Source organism: Emys orbicularis, chromosome 3 (genome assembly GCF_028017835.1).
Source record: "Emys orbicularis isolate rEmyOrb1 chromosome 3, rEmyOrb1.hap1, whole genome shotgun sequence".
NCBI lineage: Eukaryota > Metazoa > Chordata > Testudines > Emydidae > Emys > Emys orbicularis.
Window position 1 is genome coordinate 150,332,111 of NC_088685.1, and position 19,949 is coordinate 150,352,059.

Consider the following 19,949-nt stretch of genomic DNA (forward strand, 5'->3'; position numbering starts at 1 on the left):
TTTTAATATATTCTAGTTCAGCCATTTCTAGAGGCCTTAATTATGTGAAAAAACTGTTCTGAATTAGTAGGGGGTTTGGTGGCCACGAAAAATTTTAAATCAAAATGCGGGTCCTTGTGTTGCTAAAGTTTGAAGTCCACTGAGGTAGACAGTAAAGAAATTAGAAGAGATGGAATGGATAAGACAGCGTCTGGGCCAAAATCACTTTGGGGAAGAAAGCTACTAGAGGGTCCCCGATACAGTGCTTGTGGTGTGTTACAGACCACCAGGATCCAATTGGGATATGGATAGAGACCTCTTTAATGTTTTTAATGAAATAAATACCATTAGGAATTGTGTGATTATGGGAGACTTTTGAAAAACAAATTCTGAAAGTGAAAGTAGGTAAGGACATAGAGGTGAACGGTAATTGGGATAAAATATAACATGGTTTTACAAAAGGTAGATCATGCCAGACCAACCTGATCTCCTTTGAGAAGATAACTGACTTTTTAGACAAAGGAAGTGCAGTAGATCTAATCTACCTGGATTTCTGTAGGGCATTTGATACAGTTCCACGTGGGAAATTATTAGTTACATTGCAGAAGATGGGGATTAATATGAGACTTGAAAGGTGGATAAGGAACTGGTTAAAGGGGCGAGTACAACGGGTCCTTTTGAAAGGTGAACTGTCATGCTGGAGGGAGGTTACTAGTGGAATTCCTCAGGTATCGGTCTTGGGATCAATCTTAACATCTTTATTACTGACCTTGGCACACAAATTGAGTGTATGTAATAAAATTTGTGGATGACACAAAGTTGGGAGGTACAGCCAATACAGAAGAGGACCGGAATTTCATACAAGAGGATCTGGACAACCTTTTAACCTGGAGTAATAAAAATGGGATTAAATTTAATAGTACGAAGTGCAAGGTCATGCATTTAGGGACTAACAACAAGAATTTTTGCTATAAGATGGGCACTTACCAGTTGGAGGCGATAGAGGAGGAGACAGATCTGGGTATATTGGTTGATCACAGGATGACTATGAGACGCCAATGTGATGCGGCCATGAAAAAGGCTAATGCAGTCCTAGGATGCATCAGGTGATGTATTTCCAGTAGAGACAGGGAAGTGTTAGTACCATTATACAGAGCACTGATGAGACCTCATCTGGAATACTGTGTGCAATTCGGGTCTCCCATGTTTATGAAAGATTAATTCAAACAGGAACAGGTGCAGAGAAGGGCTGTTAGAATGATCCGAGGAATGAAAAACCTACCTTCAAGAACTTGACTTGTTTAGATTGACCAAAAGAAGGCTGAGCGGAAATATGATTGCTCTCTATAAATACATCAGAGGGATAAATATCAGGGAGGGAGAGGAGCTAAGCGCCAATGTGGACACAAAAACAAATGGCTATAAACTGGCCATCAATAAGTTTAGGCTTGAAATTAGGCTAAGGGTTCTAACAATCAGAGGAGTGAAGTTCTGGAACGGCCTGCCAAGGGGAGCAGTGAGGGAAAAACACCTAACTGGCTTCAAGACTGAGCTTGATAAGTTTATGGAGGGGATAGTATGATGGAATGGCATGTGGTCCATTGGCAACTGCCAATAGCAAAAACCCCCAATGGCTGGAGATGGAACTCTAGGTGGGGAGGGCTCTGAGTCACTACAGAGAATTCTTTCCAGGTATCTGCCTGGTGGATCTTGCCCACATGCTCAGAGTCTAACTGGTCGCCATATTTGGTGAGAGATTTTTTTCCTAGGTCAGATTGGAAGAGTCCCTAGTGGGGTTTCGGCCTTCCTCTGCATCATGGGGTACAGGTCGCTTGCAGGTTTAAACTAGTGTAATGGTGAATTCTCTGTAACTTGAAGTCTTTATACCATGATTGGAGGACTTCAGTAACTCAGCCAGAGATTAGGGGTGGATGGGTGGATGGATGGGTGAGGTTCTGTGGCCTGCAATGTGCAGGAGGTCAGACTACATGATCGTGATGGTCACTTCTGACCTTAAAGTCTGTGAGTCTAAGGGACCCAGATATGAAATTGCAGAAATACAAACTGTGGTATGTAACCTATGACTTAAATCAGCCTCTGTATCAGATGACTGGAGGATAACTAATGTAATGCCAATTTTTTTAAAAGGCTCCAGAGGCGATCCTGGCAATTGCAGGCTGGTAAGCTTAACTTCAGTACCAGGCAAATTAGTTGAAACTATAGTAAATAACAGAATTATCAAACATGTAGATGAGCACGATTTGTTGGAAGACTCAACACTGCTTTTGTAAAGGGAAACCATGCTTCACTTATCTATTAGAATTCTTTGAGGGGGGTCAACAAACATGTTGGACAAGTGTGATCCAGTTGGTATACTGTACTTGGACTTTCAGAAAGCCTTTGACAAGGTCCCTCTCCAAAGGCTCTTAACCAAAGTAAGCAGCCATGGGATAAGAGGGAAGGTCTTCTCATGGATCAGTGACTGGTTAAAGACAGGAAACAAAGGGTAGGAATAAATGGTCAGTTTTCAGAATGGAGAGAGGTAAACAGCAGGGTGAGGGAAACAGCAGGGTCCCTCAAGGATCTGTGCTGGGACCAGTGCTGGTCAACACCTTCATAAATTATCTAGAAAAAGGGGTAAACACTGAAGTGATGATGTTTGCTTGCAGAGGATACAACATTACTCTAGATAATTAAGTTCAAAGCTGATTGTGAAGAGTTACAAAGGGATCTCACAAAACTAGGTGACCTGACAACAAAATAGCAGATGAAATTCAGTGTCAATAAATAAATGCAAAGTAGCGTATAATCTCAACTATACATACAAAATGATGAGGTATAAATTAGCTGTTACCACTGAAGAAAGATCTTGGAGTCCTTCTGGATAGTTCTCTGAAAACATCTGTTCAATATGCAGTGGCAATCAAAGAAGCTAACAATGTTAGGAATCATTAGGAAAGGGATAGATAATAAGACCATAAATATCATGATGACACTATATAAACCCATGGTACACCCACACCTTAAATACTGCATGCAGTTTTGGTCAACCCACCTCAAAGATACATTAGAATTAGAAGCGGTACAGAGAAGGACAACAAAAATAATTAAGGGTATAGAACAGCTTCCATATGAGGAGAGATTAAAAAGACAGACTATTCAGTTTGGAAAAGAGACGACTGAGGTTGGGCTATGATAGAGGTCTATAAAATCATGAATAGTGTGAAGAACGTGAATAGGGAAGTATTATTTACCCCCGTCACATAACACAAGAGCCAAGGTTCACCCAATGAAACAAATAGGCAGCAGGTTTAAAACAAACATAAGGAACTACTTCTTCACACAATGCACAGTCAACCAATGGCATTCATGTCCAAAGGATGTTGGGAAGGCCAAAAGTATAAATGGGTTCAAAAGAGAATTAGATAAGTTCATGGAGGATAGGTCTATTGATGGCTATTAGCCAAGATGGTCAGGGATTCAATCCCACACTCTGTGTCTCTAAGCCTCTGCCTGCCAGAAGCTGAGACTGGACAACAAGGGATGGATTACTTGATAATTGCCCTGTTCTGTTCATTCCTTCCGAAGCATCTGGTATTGGTCACTATCGTAAGACGGGAAGCTGGGCTAGATGGACTGTTGGTCTGACCCAGTATATGTTCTAAACCAGTTTTGGGTAGGGGAGTTCAAAGGGGCAGATGGAATCCTTTGTCCAAAACCCTAAGCTGTGGAGCAGCTCTGCAGTTGGTTATGCGCCTGTTGGCTACAGTAGCATCTCTTGTTAGAGGACTTGGCAGTACTGACCAGCCCTGGATCAATTAGCCACATCACTGTCCTTCTCCCTATGAACACTACCATGGAGCACTGTGGTGTGCAAAGTTCCCCCAGCATGGCTTCTCTGAACCCTACCCTTCCCATGCTGCTAAAAGATGGAGGTTCCACTGTGTTTACGGCCTTCTGCCATCCTTCCGTGTTCCGAACTAGGATTTGGTCCTTTATGTACAGTATTGCTGGATCAGAGTTCACTATAAAAGATTCCACAGTATCTGGTTTCACTTACAACAAGGTCTTTTGGACATAGGTATTCCCTTGTTCGGTAAATGCAATAAATGTTGAACAAAGCTCTGCAGCATTTGAAGTGGGCCTATACCATTTTTAACAACTTTGGAGGATGTCAGTGATTTCAGTTGTGGTTAGTGAGGCTAATATGATCCGTTCTTAAACATTCTCTGGAGGAATTTCAATACTTTGCTAATGCAAGCAATTCGAAGTAAAAATGTAGTTATCTACATAGTAATAAGTAAAAGTACTGACCACTTACATGTAAACTTAAAGGCTTGTGAAAAGCTCTCTAGTGGGTAGAGGATTCAGGGGGCCTGGAGCGCCGGCGAATTGCTGCCAAAGGCCCGGCGCTTCGGCGGCGGGTCCCGGGGCGGAAGGACCCCCTGCCGAGGGTCTTCAGGGCACTTCGGCGGCGGGTCCCGGAGCGGAAGGACCCCCGCCGCCGAATTGCCGCTGAAGACCCGGAGCGGAAGAAGCTCTGGAGGCCTGGGCCCCGCGAGAGTTTTCCGGGGCCCCCGGAGCGAGTGAAGGACCCCGCTCCAGGGGCCCCAAAAAACTCTTGTGGGGGCCCCTGTGGGGCCCGGGGCAAATTGCCCCACTTGCCCCCCCCCCGGCGGCCCTGCTAGTGGGGAGGGAAAACATCTAGAACAGTGACTTGCCCATCCTACTGCCTGTATTAACAGTGGTCCAAACAGATGTCTTATTTGCCCTTACCCCCATGGATTTAAAGGTACAGCATTTACCTTGCCCATGTGATCTTCCCTCTTCTTATTTATTTATTAGTAGTCATGTTTGTTTACAGTAGTGCCTAGGAACCAACCAAGAATTGGGGCCCCATTGTGCTAGGTGCTGTACACGGAGCAGTAGACAGTCCCTCTCCTGAAGAGTTTACAATTTAAATAGACAAGATAAATATAGAGGAAAAGAGTAAAAATATAGAGGATATTCTAAAGGCAACTTCTCTTGAGATTTTTAATTTCTTCTGAGCTCTCTTGTGCCTTCTGCTGCTATTAAATTTCCCTGTTCGGCTGCTTGCACTCAGCTTTTTGCCTTTCCCTTGAGCAATCATGTGGCTGAAGCTCCTGTTAATAAGAGTATCATGGTTTACTGAAAAAACAACAACCAAGAATGCTTTAACCTTGTAAAGTGTGTCTCTCTCACATTTCCTTTGTGAAGTTTATGGGTGAACCAAGAACCACTGAGGTGCTTGAATGTCAGAGCTGGAATTTTCATCTGTGTCTCTGTCACTAGGCGGAAGAAAAATAGGCTACTTTATTTAATTAGCAGGGAAAATTCTACACATACAATTGTGCCAGTTTAACTAAGGGGGTAGTTTAAATGTAACTTTGTGTCTAGACATTCTGAAATCTGTTTAAACCTGACCTATTGGTTTAGTGCATCTCTAACCAATATAACCAGTTTTAAACCAATATGAGTGCCCTCATAGGGGGTTTGCACTGGTTTGACTAAATCAATTTTTAAACTAATTTAAGGTAAATTGCTGTCACTTGTGTATGTAGACCACCTCTTAGTAGCCTCTTGCAGTGAAGATGTCTTTTGGTTTTACAACTGCTTTACTGACAACAGTAGCCATGACTTAAGATTGTTAAAGTTTAAATGCACATTGTGTTCACAACATGTAATGTTTTTGTTTCTTTGTGCTTGCACTTATGAAAGTGATTCAACAAGTATGAAAAAGATCACCCATTGTACTGGCAATATACTCTGTTTCTAAAAAGAACTCTGTCACAGCATTTAACTCAAGAGCTCACTACCTGTACGTTCATTTAATCAGAACTTGCCAGACCACACCACCACCATATAAATAACTTCCAATAATATTACAATCACAGAACAGAATGTTTAATTGTGCCACAAAACTACTAGGGATGAGGCAAAGTGATTAGTTTGCTTAATCAACTTCCTGCATATGTGGGTTCAAGGATAGATAACTTAATTCATTACGACTTCCTACCCATGCCTATGTTGCCACAAACCTTTCTCCCTTCCCAGAAACAGCACTTCTGAATAGCAACATCTATCCAGAAAGGTGATGTGTCAACGGATAAACATAACATATTTTACACTGTGACTCAGTCCCCAGAAATATTAGTGTTGTGTCCCAAGTTACAGGGAGCGCCTTAAAACAAAGCACTAAGAATTGGTACATAACTATGTCAATTGTATCTATGCTATCTGAGTGTTCACACAGCTCCAGCTAAGCTCTTAAGATCCTGTCCCAGCAAACACTAGGTACACTGTAAAATTTGGAGTAAATTATCTCCTTTGAAACAAACTTGTTAAGAATTTAGAGGGGACGGCTCCAGATAATTACAGTAAGGTTATTTACAAGGTGTTGCTACCTGTGTCCAACAAGCATTTATTAATTACTTTTATTATCTTCTTCTAAACCTATGATTAACCAGCTATGACTTTTATTATATTGCTATGATAAGACCAAAAAGAAATTCATCATGGGATAAGCTAGCCTTGCTGAGTAACATTATAATCTTATTGGTGTTGCCTTTGTCTCTACTCCTCTACCCTTACAGTTACTGCTGTTTCATTACCCATCTCCTTGTGTCATTTCAGAACTAAATTGGGAAGTTTCTTGGGGCAGGGATTTTGTCTCTCATCTGTATTTGGAAGCTCCTAGCACACTATCTGATGCAATTAAATTATTGCCATTTCATCTGGCCAGTGAGGAAAAAGTTGTTTTTAAAAAATACTCATTGGCAAAACTCCTCTCTGATTTTGCTTCCTATGAACTGAAAGACTGCAATCCAGAACATATTATATTTTCACTCAGCTAAAAGTTAAGGTTGCACATTACCCACAGTTCCCTCTCAAACTCTTAAGAGGTGCCTGCACTCTTCCAGCTGTCTTTCATTTCTCAAAAGAATGCTAAGGAAAATTTGAAGGGTAAACCTTACTAGCTCTCCATGAAGGAGTAAATGGGCATCAACGTGTGTCTAGAATCTAGGCCAATTTCCTTTGTAGGCAATTATGTTAAAAAGTTTGTAAAGATGTTCTATAATATTCCTGTGTTAGTGGGCAGGGTTACATGGTAAGCATTAATGCTGTTACCAGAACCATAACTCTACATTTCCAGCCTTTCTGTTGTTTTGAAATACACTCAAATGAGATTCCATTTAAGATTTTATATTTGTAACTCTAATGCTCTCTCAATGAAGATTTTGTTTGTTTGTTCTGGGAATGATACATATAGCTTGGAACAGAGCATGAGCTTTATGAATGTAATATGTTGATTTCCAAATAAGTACCCTAAAATTTCACACCACATACTATGTCTGATGACATGATTGCATTCCTCCAGAATCTCTACCTTCTCTTGTCCTGTCCCTTTAATTTTTTTTAACCTTTTGGAAAGTGTCTCTAGGTAACATTGTGGGTTACATAAAAATAATTATGCTTCCAGTCCCTGCCCAAATACTGGGACTGGGCACCTTCAACTCCCGTTCGAAGCCAATGGTAACTGAAGATACTTAGCACTTCACCAAAGGTACTTGGCACCTTTCAGGATCACGCCTGGGAATGCTGTCTATGAATCTTGAATGTTTGTAATTATATAGCACTGAGTATTCTTGTTGCTGTTTAGCACTGGGCATTGTTACCACAAAGCTATCTTTAATTGTGGGATAGCACTTTGATACCATGGTGATATGAAATCTTTCAATAATGTAGCAATATTATTTAATCTGAGGTTTGTACATAACACAAATGGTGATAATGAGTAGGAAGGGTGATCTAATTGTTAGGGCACTGGACTGGAACTCAAGACCTGGGTTCAATTCTTGGCTCAGCCACAGACACGTACCTTGTCCAAGTTGCTTAGTCTACCATGTTCTTCGTCTGTAAAAATGTATTTATCTCATAGGTGTTGTAAGGATAAAAATCCATTACTGACTGTGAGGAGCTTAGATACTGTGATGATGAGGGCCATATAAGTAGGTGGGTAGATGCCATAGTACAAATACCTCAGTGAAATTAACATGGGGACGTTAGCTATCGCTGTTTCACCCTCTCAATAGCACAATTGAATTATTTTAATTAGCTGTGTTATCTGGGGCTATTACAATGTAAAGCACCATTAACAAAATGAAAAGCAGGCCTGAATCGCTTGCTTTCCTACAGTTCTACTAGGCAAATATTCCTCACTCCAAGAAATGTGCCATGATTACATTTGTAATTTTTAAGAATTGACAGAAGCAGTATTTTAAAGTGCAGTAACTTACCTTTGTAAAAGATTTGTTTAGGGGTGAGGGAGTTGGCAGGGGTGGGAATAAATGTCAACTGAGGTTGGTTAAAACTGTTGGGTGCTTGATCCTATGGAAAATTAAGCCACTTATTTAGGTACCTGGATAGGGATATAACAGCCTAACTTTAGGCACCCCTTATATTTTTGAAAATCTTGGGCTTATATTTTGCTTTTAAGGTCTTTACTGTAACATAACTGCATGGTGAATTCAACAGCCTCATTCCTAGTGAATTCTTAGCAGGACCTTCTGCCATTTCTGTGAAGTAAGAGTTATTTTAGAATAATGTGGTGAAGGGGTTTGTGTGGGGAAGGTTAGGGATAGCCTGTTTGGTGGGGTACTTTGGTAAAAGGGGTGTTGGAAGGATACTATCCCTAGGGAGGCAGAGTTAAGGGTGTGGTCTATGTCATATCTGATAGTTGCCATAAAGTGTATATCTATGGGTGGAGTACAGAGTATATCCTGTTCAGTGGATTACCTGACAAAACTTCAATAAGGTCGGTAGTATGTAGCATCCTTTAAAAAGAAAAGAATTCCAGCAATGTTTAGATTCATGGACCACGGTAGGTCTCCCATTGGCTTTTTTTTCTGAAAAGTGGCTGGATATGCTACATATTGTTCATTATATGTTCTGTATTTAAAAGAAATTTATGTAAGTAGAACAAGTTGAGATTTGAAATACAGGTTGACAAGAAATTCTACAGAGAATCTATATACCATTTAATACTCCCTTCTACTCTCTAATTGTAGACTTTTTTAAAAGGCTGACTAGATAGATTTCTAGAAATTTGGAATCTGCCATCTATAATAAAATGTGCAATCCTTAAAATAAATGCATTTTAGTAGGTGTTGAAAGTGCTACTTAAGGGTCTTGTAAATTGTTAGGAGAGATTTACAAAGAACAGTTAGTTGCCCAACTCCAACTGACTGTCAAAGGGAACTGGACACCTTTTCCCCCTTTGTGCCTTTGAAAATCTCCCTCTTAAACATTAGTGTATGCCCTGTAGAATGTGCCTGTGAACTTTATTAACAACCATTTTGTGGGTTTCCGATCAATAAATGCATTACCTTAAAAATCGATCATTAAACAGTAATACTAGATAAAACAATTTTTATCTGTTCTGTTTTACACATAACCCACATTTTGTTAGTACTTCAGTTATCAAGCATAAAGAAAAGAAAATGGGCTGTAAAAGAGTGTATCAATTATATGACGTGCCTTAGTGTAACCTCTGTTTTCCAACATCACTACATATTTCTTTTGGCCTAGTGGACAAAAATTGAACAATATATTTTAAAATAAAAGTTGGAATGAACTAAAAATGCATGGCGATCTTTGATGTATACTCTATGTTGTGTGAGGGGAAAAAATCAGTCTACAAAAGGATGCGCTAAACTGTAAACATTCTGTCCTCATAATTCAGCATTACAGTTCTATTTGTGGTCATTTCCTTTGCTTTCTTTTTCCAGATTAAACATGCAACCAGCAATACAGTGATAAGGCCCGTGCAGCTGTGGAGATATTCTTTTACGTGGTGAAAATGACTCTAATTTTTTGACAACGATTAAAGGACAATGGGGTCAAATACACTTGGGAAGGCTGCAACATTAGATGAACTTTTAAACACTTGCATTGAAATGTTTGGTATGATTCTTCAATCTTTTGTTTCATTGCTTGCTGTTCTTGAAATTCAACTACTATTATAAGCTCACCCAGGCTATTATCTTTTTCAGTTGATCATTCGTTTGGCAAACAAATTCCTTTTGCTGTAAAATTTTCCATGCTTGGTTCTTAGCCCAGAGGAAAACTTTTGTATTGAAAAGTTTGAAGAAAATTCTTTCATCTGTCTGAATGAGGGGGCAGGAGAGCCTCTCTCCTGTCCTGATGGGTTCAAACGCTGTGTATTTTTAGTAATACACATTACATAATACAAAAAAATCTATTTAACACAAGAACAATTGATAGAATGATTTAAACATGTGGGTCTGTATTAAGATTAGATAACTATACAGTTGGATTATTTTATGAATTTGCCTCTGATTTTTTACAAAAGAAATAGGAATATATTTCTTGATGCACTGATTTATTTTTTTTGCTTTGCTGTGTTATTTACACTGGATCTTTTTCAATCTAGTGCTACTTCTGGAAGCTTTTCCCATGCATTGTGTAGTAATATGATTGCAGGTTCTCATTTTAATCAACCATTACCTATAGAACTTTCTATCATTTATGTGAGCCTGTTGCTAATCATATAATTTACATACTTGGATGGCCCTTATGGATTGTCATACAAAGAAATGAATACTAATCCTTTGAAAAAACAAAACAATGACCCCAAGTCTCCAGTTAGAAGCAATTATATTAACTCACAAATTGCTAGTTATATTAAGAAAACAAATAATCATATTAGGACCTTTCATTTTACGGAACATGAACATACACCACCTCTTTCCACTTTAAAAGTTACTAGGCCTTGATTCATAAGTGCTTTGATGAATCAAGGCCTTAATCAAAATGAGGCATTCTGAATTGCTTTTATTTAAAGACCATGTGACCACTTGGTTTGAATGAGGTTATAATTTGATTTCATTTTTGAGGAGAGAGAGAGATCTTCTCACTGTCAGAGATGAAATCACTAAGGGCCAGTTACTGCAACTGAATCTAAGCAGACACACCACTGCATCCATGCACGTCCAGTTGCCAATTCTGGCCCTAAAACGGTGCAAATCCCATATAGGGCATATTTAACCAGAGATAACAGAGGTCATTTACATTTTACATATTGGAATTATCATTCCTCCTTCCCTTTCCCCCAAATACATACATATACTTCTCTTTTGAATACTGAAGTCCATAATGTGTGTGTGTGGTTCCCTTTTCTCTTTGTCCTCTTTGATTTACTCTGGTTCTTCATTAAATATTCTCTGTAACTGGAAAAACATTCTCCACTCCCCAGCTAGCCCCTCCCAATACATACACATTTGAGTGTGACATTTGGTTGTCATGGTCAGTTTTTATCAATGAATGACAAGATTGAATTTTCTGATGATCACTTAAAATTAGGTACATCCAACTGAACTTGTAATTATAGTGTCTTACTAATCTAGAATTCTGGGGTTTGGGTGCATTTTAGGTAATGGGTTATTATAATCAGTTGCTATCAATTTTCTCTTGTTCAACGCTTTTTTTTAAAATCCCACTTGGAGTTTGAAGAAGGCACTCGTGTTGAAACAGCAACATTGCTATGGTGACACTTTCTAAGTAATATTTAATAAAAGTTTTGGGGAAGGAGGGGATTATATACATTTCCTTTCATTCTACACGGATATGATTTGATAATTGATGTACTACAGCCATTGTTATTTGCTGACTCTCGCTGCTAGAGGAGCATTTTACTTGTTACGTTTCTGTTCTGAAGATATTTTAATTGACAGTGCACTGGATATATTTTCATTTTGAATATTAATAGATCTGACTTCCCTGAAGAGAGGTAATAGATCATGGATATCTGGAAACTGGCTGATCTCTGCCCTTGAATAATGCATGTCACTTAACTTAAAATGGTGTCTCTATTTTACAGATAATAAAGGACATTTGGGCACCAGTCATTTGCCAAGAATGGTTCTTTTAATGCACCGGTGGTATCTGCCTTCCACAGAACTGGCCGGCAAACTTCTCTCCATATATCCTTTCAAAGATCCATATAGCCTAGCATTAGCACTTTGGAAGACAAACTGTGATAACATGTAAAATCCATGTATTAAACAGTAGTATTGGAGTGCCGTCAGCATATAAGGCTCTTCAGCAATTTATGGGCCTGGTCCAATGCCCACTGAAATCCTTTCAACTGATTACAATAGACTTTGGATCAGGTCTTTTATGAACCTGCTGAAGTGTGCTTTGAATTAGCATTTGAGATGTACAAAAATATTTAAGGACACAAAGATACAAATGGAAGTTTGGCACTTAACTCCCGTTGACTTTCTATGGAAGTTGCTTGCCTGGCACCTGTGCCTTTTGAAAATCTCCTCTGTAATCGTTCAGTATCTACTGATATCCTTGATTAGCCTGTATTGGTGGGAAATTATTTGTCCAGCAGAATATTCAGAAATAGTGTGTATTGGATGCATGTTTTTGCTACGACAAATGGCAAATTGCTGAATTGGAAATGGTGTCTATATTTTTCAGTGTGTTATCTCATCTCAAGGTATAGCACATTTTAATTTGGAGGAATAACATACAAAGAATACTCTATCCTGTACAAAAGTGAAAACTCTCTAAATGAACAAGACCGCTGCAGAGTAAAAAAAAAAAAGTTACCGAAACCATGATCATGAAGCTTATTCTTTAACTAATCTACCTATAGAGATGCCAGTGGGGAAAAATGCAGTGAATTCCGCTTAAAAATCTGCTGTTTCATAAGGTAAAAATGCTGATTTTTTTCACTGGGATTTGGTTTTTATAGCTCTGAATAGTCAATTTTTACAAATAATAAAAAATCCTAAACCAAGTCAGTCCACCTCTACTAATGCTTTCTCTTGGACTACTTTACAGACATAGGGTGGGGGGAAATCCTATTCAGAACAGTTATTCAACTAGGGTTATTCAGGTTTTTGAACACTTACAGTGTATCAAGCTAAAGAGCTTACTGAAAACTCATGTTACAGTTTGACTGGTATTTGTTCTTTGAGGTTTAACACTCAGACTAGATTGGCACAGCACGCAAAACTGGGGGGAGGGGTACATCATAGTACAATCTAGAATGGTATAAAAAGATTGTCCCTGGATTGTTCGCTTCAGTTCATGTGAACCCTAGATAATTCAAACCAAGGGTATGTCTTTGCAAAGCAAACAAACAAAAATGTGTGTTAACACAAGTTAAATTGGCAATGAAGACAAGGCAATTTGACTTTTAACTTGGGTTAGCTGCTCAAGTTCAACACCCAGCTTCCTTATAGGCTTTAACATCAGCTACTAACCTGAGTTAAAAGTCAAGTTGCCTTGTCTTCATTGCTATTTTAATGTGAATTAGCTAACCCATGTTAACCTACTTATTTGCAATGAAACATACCCTAAGATAGGATGCTTTAGCAACTTCAGTGCTGCCACAGGTACCTGGTATATAGGATCAGGAGAATGTATAGCAGGTGCTGCCTTGTCAAAGCGGTAAAATTTTCTGACATATACCTGAGTATTGATCTAGTAAGGCCACCTCTGCACAGGACTGTTTGGTTTTTTGGGTGTTTTTTTCCTTTTTTCAGTACAAGGTAAGGTGTGAATTTAAACAGATAGTGCTATGCTGGTTAACACCACCCTCCCGTAGCCCATCCCAATGTGGACGCTTGTGCTCCAGTATGAGGAGCTTTTTTCGGTGTAGCTTATGTTGCTTGGGAAGGAGTTAAGCTAAAGCAAAAAAAAAGTCAGTTGTACTGGAACAAAAGTGTCCTCATGAAGTATTATTCTGGCATAACTATATCTGTCTAAATTCACACTTTGGGAAAGCTTTTTCAGTATCAACCATATAGGCAAGGCCTTACACCTAAATGTGGAGTATATTTTGAAAGTGCAAATGTCACTTAGGTGCCTAACTCCCATTTAAATGCACCTCAGAAGAATCCCACCGTGTTCCACTGAAGGGAATGTGCTAACTTGGGGAAAGTATGTAATAAGAGGCTTTTGCATATGTATCATTGTCCTCTGTTGGATGAAGCATGTCAGAATTCATCAAGCATATTCGTTCAGTTTCTGGAAGAGCTAGTGGTGGGACTGCTGTTTACCACATATGTGACTTTGGATCTCCAATGATTTCTTCTGAGTGCCATGTGTATGGTGGCTGAGTAATCATGGCATGCATCTATGCAGCCACAGAATGTTATGTCTGGATCTTTGGATAAGCTTTCTCCCATGATTTCAGGTACTGGATTTTGGAATTTCCAGCAGAATTTAACTTGGATCTTGGTTTGATTCGTCTGACTGAGGAGTTCCGGGAAGTAGCCAGCCAGTTTGGTTATGAGGAACATGTACACCTTATTGACATCTCCAGCATGTAAGAATATCATTTGTCAGGTTCCACTGGCAACTTTCTTTCCATATTTTGTAACACCAGAGCCCTTACTCGGTACAGAATGCACTATGTGATATTGAGGATCCCATTTTGGTTTAAAGGGATGATATAGTGAGCACTAGGAAGTAATTATCAAAAAGATGATATTCTCTCCAAAACTGAAATAAAGTTCTAAAACACCAAATACTATTTGGGATAATATAGACTGGCAAGTATCACATATATTGAATTGTAGTGAAGAAGAATTGCTGTATTTTTATATATACACTGTTCCTGATTCTATGTTGCAAAGCCAGATAAGTAAAGAATACTATGCTGTTGATGGTGGTTATTGCTTAGTATTGCGATAATGATGTCTTCATACCAAATAAGCTGACATTGCACTGAGCGTGCAACACCAGCATAGTTAAGGATGGCAACATTATTATATACTTTGCAATTCCCTCATGTCATCAGGGATGCTCAAGACTTTTCTTACTGCCCCCTTCCCTCCAAAAATAAACAAAACCACCCCAATGCTGAATTTGATTATTTCACAGTTGCATCACAATTTTTTGTGTATTTCAAAGGCAGTTTGTCCATGGTATTTTGTTTTAACTGGATCATCTCTGGAGTTTTCATTGCCAGCTGTTCTTATGTCCAAATTGTTAATTTCAGGTGGATAGGAAATCAAACCAGGACTTTATACCTCCAAGGTCTTAATATTAGCAGAGAAGCTGTATTAGCTCTTTCACTAGCTCATCTGTTAATAGGGGTTTTCTTTAAAATATGGCATATGCTTAGTAGTGTTTCCTTTTGTAAAGAATGGCAAAATGAACTGGGAGGAACCTCGTATTGATCTTCAACAAATTTTGCCTCTTTCCCCCTTCCCCTCCTCTCTCTATTCATTAATTGTGTGGGAGCAGACTGTCTTTTTTTTCTCAATTTTCTCTGAAAATTGCTTTTAAATATTTCTTGGTCTGCAATTTCTTTATGATCAGTTTGTTTCATATTTGAAATTTTGACCCATTTTCAATGGACTCTGGAGGCAGATAAGCTTCTGTTCTCTGGATGACCCTCTAATTCTTAGGGTAGATCTACTCTATAGTCTCTAGAGAAGCACAGCTTCGGCACTGCATGTGTACCGCTGTAGCAGCCTAATGGAGGTGCTTCCTACATCGACAGAAGGGGTTTTTCCAATGTTGTAGTTAATCCATCTCCACAATAGGAATCGTTCTGTCAATCTAGCCGCATCTACACTGGAGCCTAGAATAATGTAGCTAGGTTAATCTAGTTTTATTGTAGACCAGTCCTTAGAATATAGTCTTAGCCTGCTTGGAGTTGGGAGTAAATAATCCATGTGATGTGTGTGGCTTCCAATTTATCTTGTTGAGAATTAGATGGCTATATCTCCACATGTTTTTAAAATACATAAATAGAGATGGGTCTGAATAAAAACCCTGATTCCAAACATTGATGAATGTCAGAAAATTTCAGCTCCAGATAGTGTGTGGCTTGGGCTCATTTCTATAAATACTTTAGCCAAAGGACTACATTTTTAAAGCTAAACTGGGATTTAGTACAGCTAGTCAAAAATTGTCCAGCAGAACATTTTTCCACCAGAAAATGCTGATTTGTCAAATTAAAACATTCCATGGGAACGTGTTGATCTTGTGACAAAATTTCATTTTGATATTTTCAAGTGAAACATTTTTATAAGGTCATAAAATAATAATGTGATATAAACATACTGCATTCAGGATAACAGAACATTTTGACCTTATTAAAAGAAAGATTTCAATTTTTCAAGGCACATTTTTTTCTTTGAATATAACTTGTTTATTATAAAAACATTTTTTAAATGTTCTGAACTGATGTGAGACAAAACTTGAAAATTTCCTTTTGCAAGAAATTTTCAAATTTGAGATTTCATTCTAATTTGGAACAAAAACAAAGTCAAAATCTTGGCATTTCCCACAAAATGGAAATTCCAGTTCCTCACCAGTTCTAGGATTTAGCTACCTAACTCCCATGGACATCCAAAAGTTAGGAGGCTTAGTCCTAGTGCTTTGTTTTTGAAAAGGGGTTCCTAAATGTCTACATCATATTAGAATAAAATAATAGCATTTCAATGGTGCATCTCTACAGCAGCCAAATACAAAGGATGGGCCTCTGGAGGAACAACAAAACACACACATGCAAGCAAAAGTTCAGTAAAGTGTTGAGTATATGTGAAGCTCAGTTGTATGTCAGCAGAGCAAAGTACTTTCCTAGCTGTCATATGTAGTTCACAGATGTTCTTTCTTCTTTTGTTCCATTTTTCAGGGCTTGTAGTCTTCCAGATATCAACAAAACAAAAACACCCCACAAGTCTGATGTTATCCAAGTCAATTTTTGGTCTGAATTTGATCTTAGATGAAATGTAGCCATTAGGTCCTATTGAATTAGGTGATACAGTGTAACACAGAAGAAAGAATTGTTCTTGAGTGCCAGATATATAGCTCTCCTGCTGTGCATCAGTTCAGACCGTACCTATTAAATTCATATCATCTGTTGCAAACTGGAAGAGATCTTTCTATTCTGAGTGTTCACAATGTGCTGGATGTCATAGTTTAGGGAACTCTTGATCTGCCTCTTGCATATCTGTATGCCCAGATTAGAGTTCACATGAGTTTTTTGCATGGACAGGATATGCTGATTGTACCTCTTTTCTGTTGCAGTCCCTCCTATGACTGGATGAGAAGAGTCACGCAGAGAAAAAAAACTTCCAAGAAGGGAAAAGCCTGCCTGCTGTTTGACCACCTGGAACCCGTTGAATTAGCTGAACACCTCACTTTTCTGGAGCATAAATCTTTTAGAAGAATTGCAGTAAGAAGCTTACAACTTCTTGTTTCACTCGGTTATAATCTGACCAGAGCTATATGCTTAAACTGAGAGAGTTTGCCAGCTTTAACATTTATAACACTTTTATGTTGTACCCAATTTAATTGTAGCAAATATTTATAAGACTTGGGAGGATGAATCAAGTGGGGTCCCGCAGGGTTCTGTCCTGGGTCCAGTACTGTTCAATATTTTCATTAACAACATGGATGATGGAGTGAAAAATATGTTTATAAAGTATGCGGATGAAGCTAAACTGGGAGGGACTGCAAACACTTTGGACAGGATTAGAATTCAAAATGACCTTGATTGGACAACTGGTCTGAAATCAGTATGATGAAATTCAATAAAGACACGTGCCAAGTACTGCAATTATGAAATACACAAATACAAAATGGGAAATAACTGGCTAGGCATCAGTATTGCAGAAAAGGATCTGGGGATTAAAGTGGATCACAAATGAAATCTGAATCAGCCATATCATGTTGTTGCGAAGAAGGCAAATGTCCATTCTGGGATGTATTAACAGGAGTGTCGTACGTAAAACACAGGAGGTAATAATTCCACTCTATTTGGCAATGGTGTAAGGCCTCAGCTGGAGTACTGAATCTGGTTTGGGACACCACACTTTCAGAAAGATGTGAACAAATTGGAGAGAGTCCAGTGGAGGGCAACAAAAGTAAGAAGTTTAGAAAACATGCCCTTAAGGACAGGTTGAAAGTATTGGCCATTGTGATCATCTAGTCTGACCTCCTATATAACACAGGCCGTAGAACTTCCCCAAAATCATTCCTAGAGCATCGCTTTTAGAGAAACATCCAATCTGGATTTAAAAATTGTGTGTGATGGAGAATCTACCACAACCCTTGGGGAGAGTAATTAACCATTGGAACTATTTACCCTTAAAAATGTATGCCTTATTTCCAGTCTGAATTTTTCTGGCTTCAACTTCCAGCCATTGGATCATGTTGTTATCCTTTCTCTGCTAGATTGACAAGCCCATTATTAAATATTTGTTCTCCATATAAATACTTATAGACTTATTAAGTCACCCCTTAACCTTCTTTGTTAAACTAAATATATTGAGCATCTCAAGTCTATCTCTGCAAGGCATGTTCTATAATCCTTTAATCATTCTCATGGCGTTTCTCTGAACCCTCTCCATTTTATCAACATACTTCTTGAATTATGGGCACCAGAACTGGATACAGTATTCCAGCAGTGGTAGTACCGTGCCAAATACACAGGTAAAAATAACCTCTCTAATTCTACTTAAGATTCTACTCTTTATGCATCCCAGGATCACATTAGCTCTTTTGGCCACAGAGTCACACTGGGAGCTCATGTTCATCTGATTTATCTACCATAGGGTTGCCAACTTTGGTTGGACAAAATTCCTGGAGATTTCCTCACATGACATAATCTTTAATTAAAGATTGATCTTTAATTCCTGGAGACTCCAGGATAATCCTGGAGGGCTGGCAACCCCAATCCACCATGACCCCCAAATCTTTTTCAGAGTCACTGCTTCCCAGGATAGAGTCCCGCATCCTGTAAGTATGGCCTACATTCTTTGTTCCTAGACATATACGTTTACATTTAGTCATATTAAAAAGCATGTTGTTTGCTTGCACCCAGTTTGCCAAGTGATCCAGATTGCTCTGAATAAGTGACCTTAATTATTTACCACTCCCACACTGTTCAGAGAAGAGAAGGCTGCCGGGGGACATAAATTCTTCAAATATGTAAAATGTTGTGATACAGAGGACGGTGATTACTTCTTGTTCTACCCTCAGTAGACATGGAGAACAAGCAATCAGCCTAGTTTGCAGCAAGGGAGGTTGTGGAATTGCCATCCAAAAAGGTTTTTAAGAACAGGTTAGACTAACACCTGTCAGGGACGATCTAGGAGTACTTAATTCTGCCTTACTGTAGGAGGGGGGACTATATGATTTCTTGAAGTTCTTTCTGGTCCTACACTTGCGAGATTCTAGTATCACATCCCATCATTCATAATACTGTAGCAAAGGTTGGATCAATACACCTTTACCCCGATATAACGCGGCCCGATATAACACGAATTCAGATACAACGCAGTAAAGCAGTGCTCCGGGGCGGTGGGGCTGCGCACTCCGGCGGATCAAAGCAAGTTTGATATAACGCGGTTTCACCTATAACACAGTAAGATTTTTTGGCTCCCAAGGACAGCGTTATATCGGGGTAGAGGTGTACTTCCGTTATATTTTCATGAGTTTTAACTTTTACCATAAAAAATTAATCCTCTGCAGTAATTCTGAGTGAGGGCTACAACCATGTGCAAGGATTTGTTTTGACCAAACTAAAAATTACAAATCAGTGCCTTTTGTTTCTTGGGGAAATAGTTAATTAGTGATCAGCAACCCTCAAAGACTCTGTTTCAGATGGAGCCTGGAGCTCATCTGATGCCCCACTCCCAGTCACATCATAAGAACATAAGAATGGCCCTACTTGGTCAGACCAAAGGTCCATCTAGCCCAGTATCCTGTCTTCCAACAGTGGCCAGTGCCAGGTGCCCCAGAGGGAATGAACAGAACAGGGAATCATCAAGTGATCCATCCCCTTTTGCTCATTCCCAGCTTCTGGCAAACAGAGGCTAGGGACACCATTCCTGCCCATCCTGGCTAATAGCCATTGATGGACCTATCCTCCATGAATTTATCTAGTTCTT

The 19,949-nt window shown here is 39.0% G+C and overlaps 1 protein-coding gene across 1 annotated transcript in view; it reads left to right on the forward strand.

The window, feature by feature from the left end:
• The first annotated feature begins 9,893 nt into the window (after positions 1–9,893).
• Positions 9,894–19,949, forward strand: part of RASGRP3 (RAS guanyl releasing protein 3) — a 55,749-nt gene continuing 45,693 nt past the window's right edge. The window contains exons 1-5 of the mRNA XM_065401470.1: positions 9,894–9,963; positions 11,900–12,002; positions 12,680–12,742; positions 14,234–14,365; positions 17,083–17,230. Coding sequence (XP_065257542.1) covers positions 9,894–9,963; positions 11,900–12,002; positions 12,680–12,742; positions 14,234–14,365; positions 17,083–17,230 — 516 coding nt within the window. The remainder of the gene's footprint in view (positions 9,964–11,899; positions 12,003–12,679; positions 12,743–14,233; positions 14,366–17,082; positions 17,231–19,949) is intronic.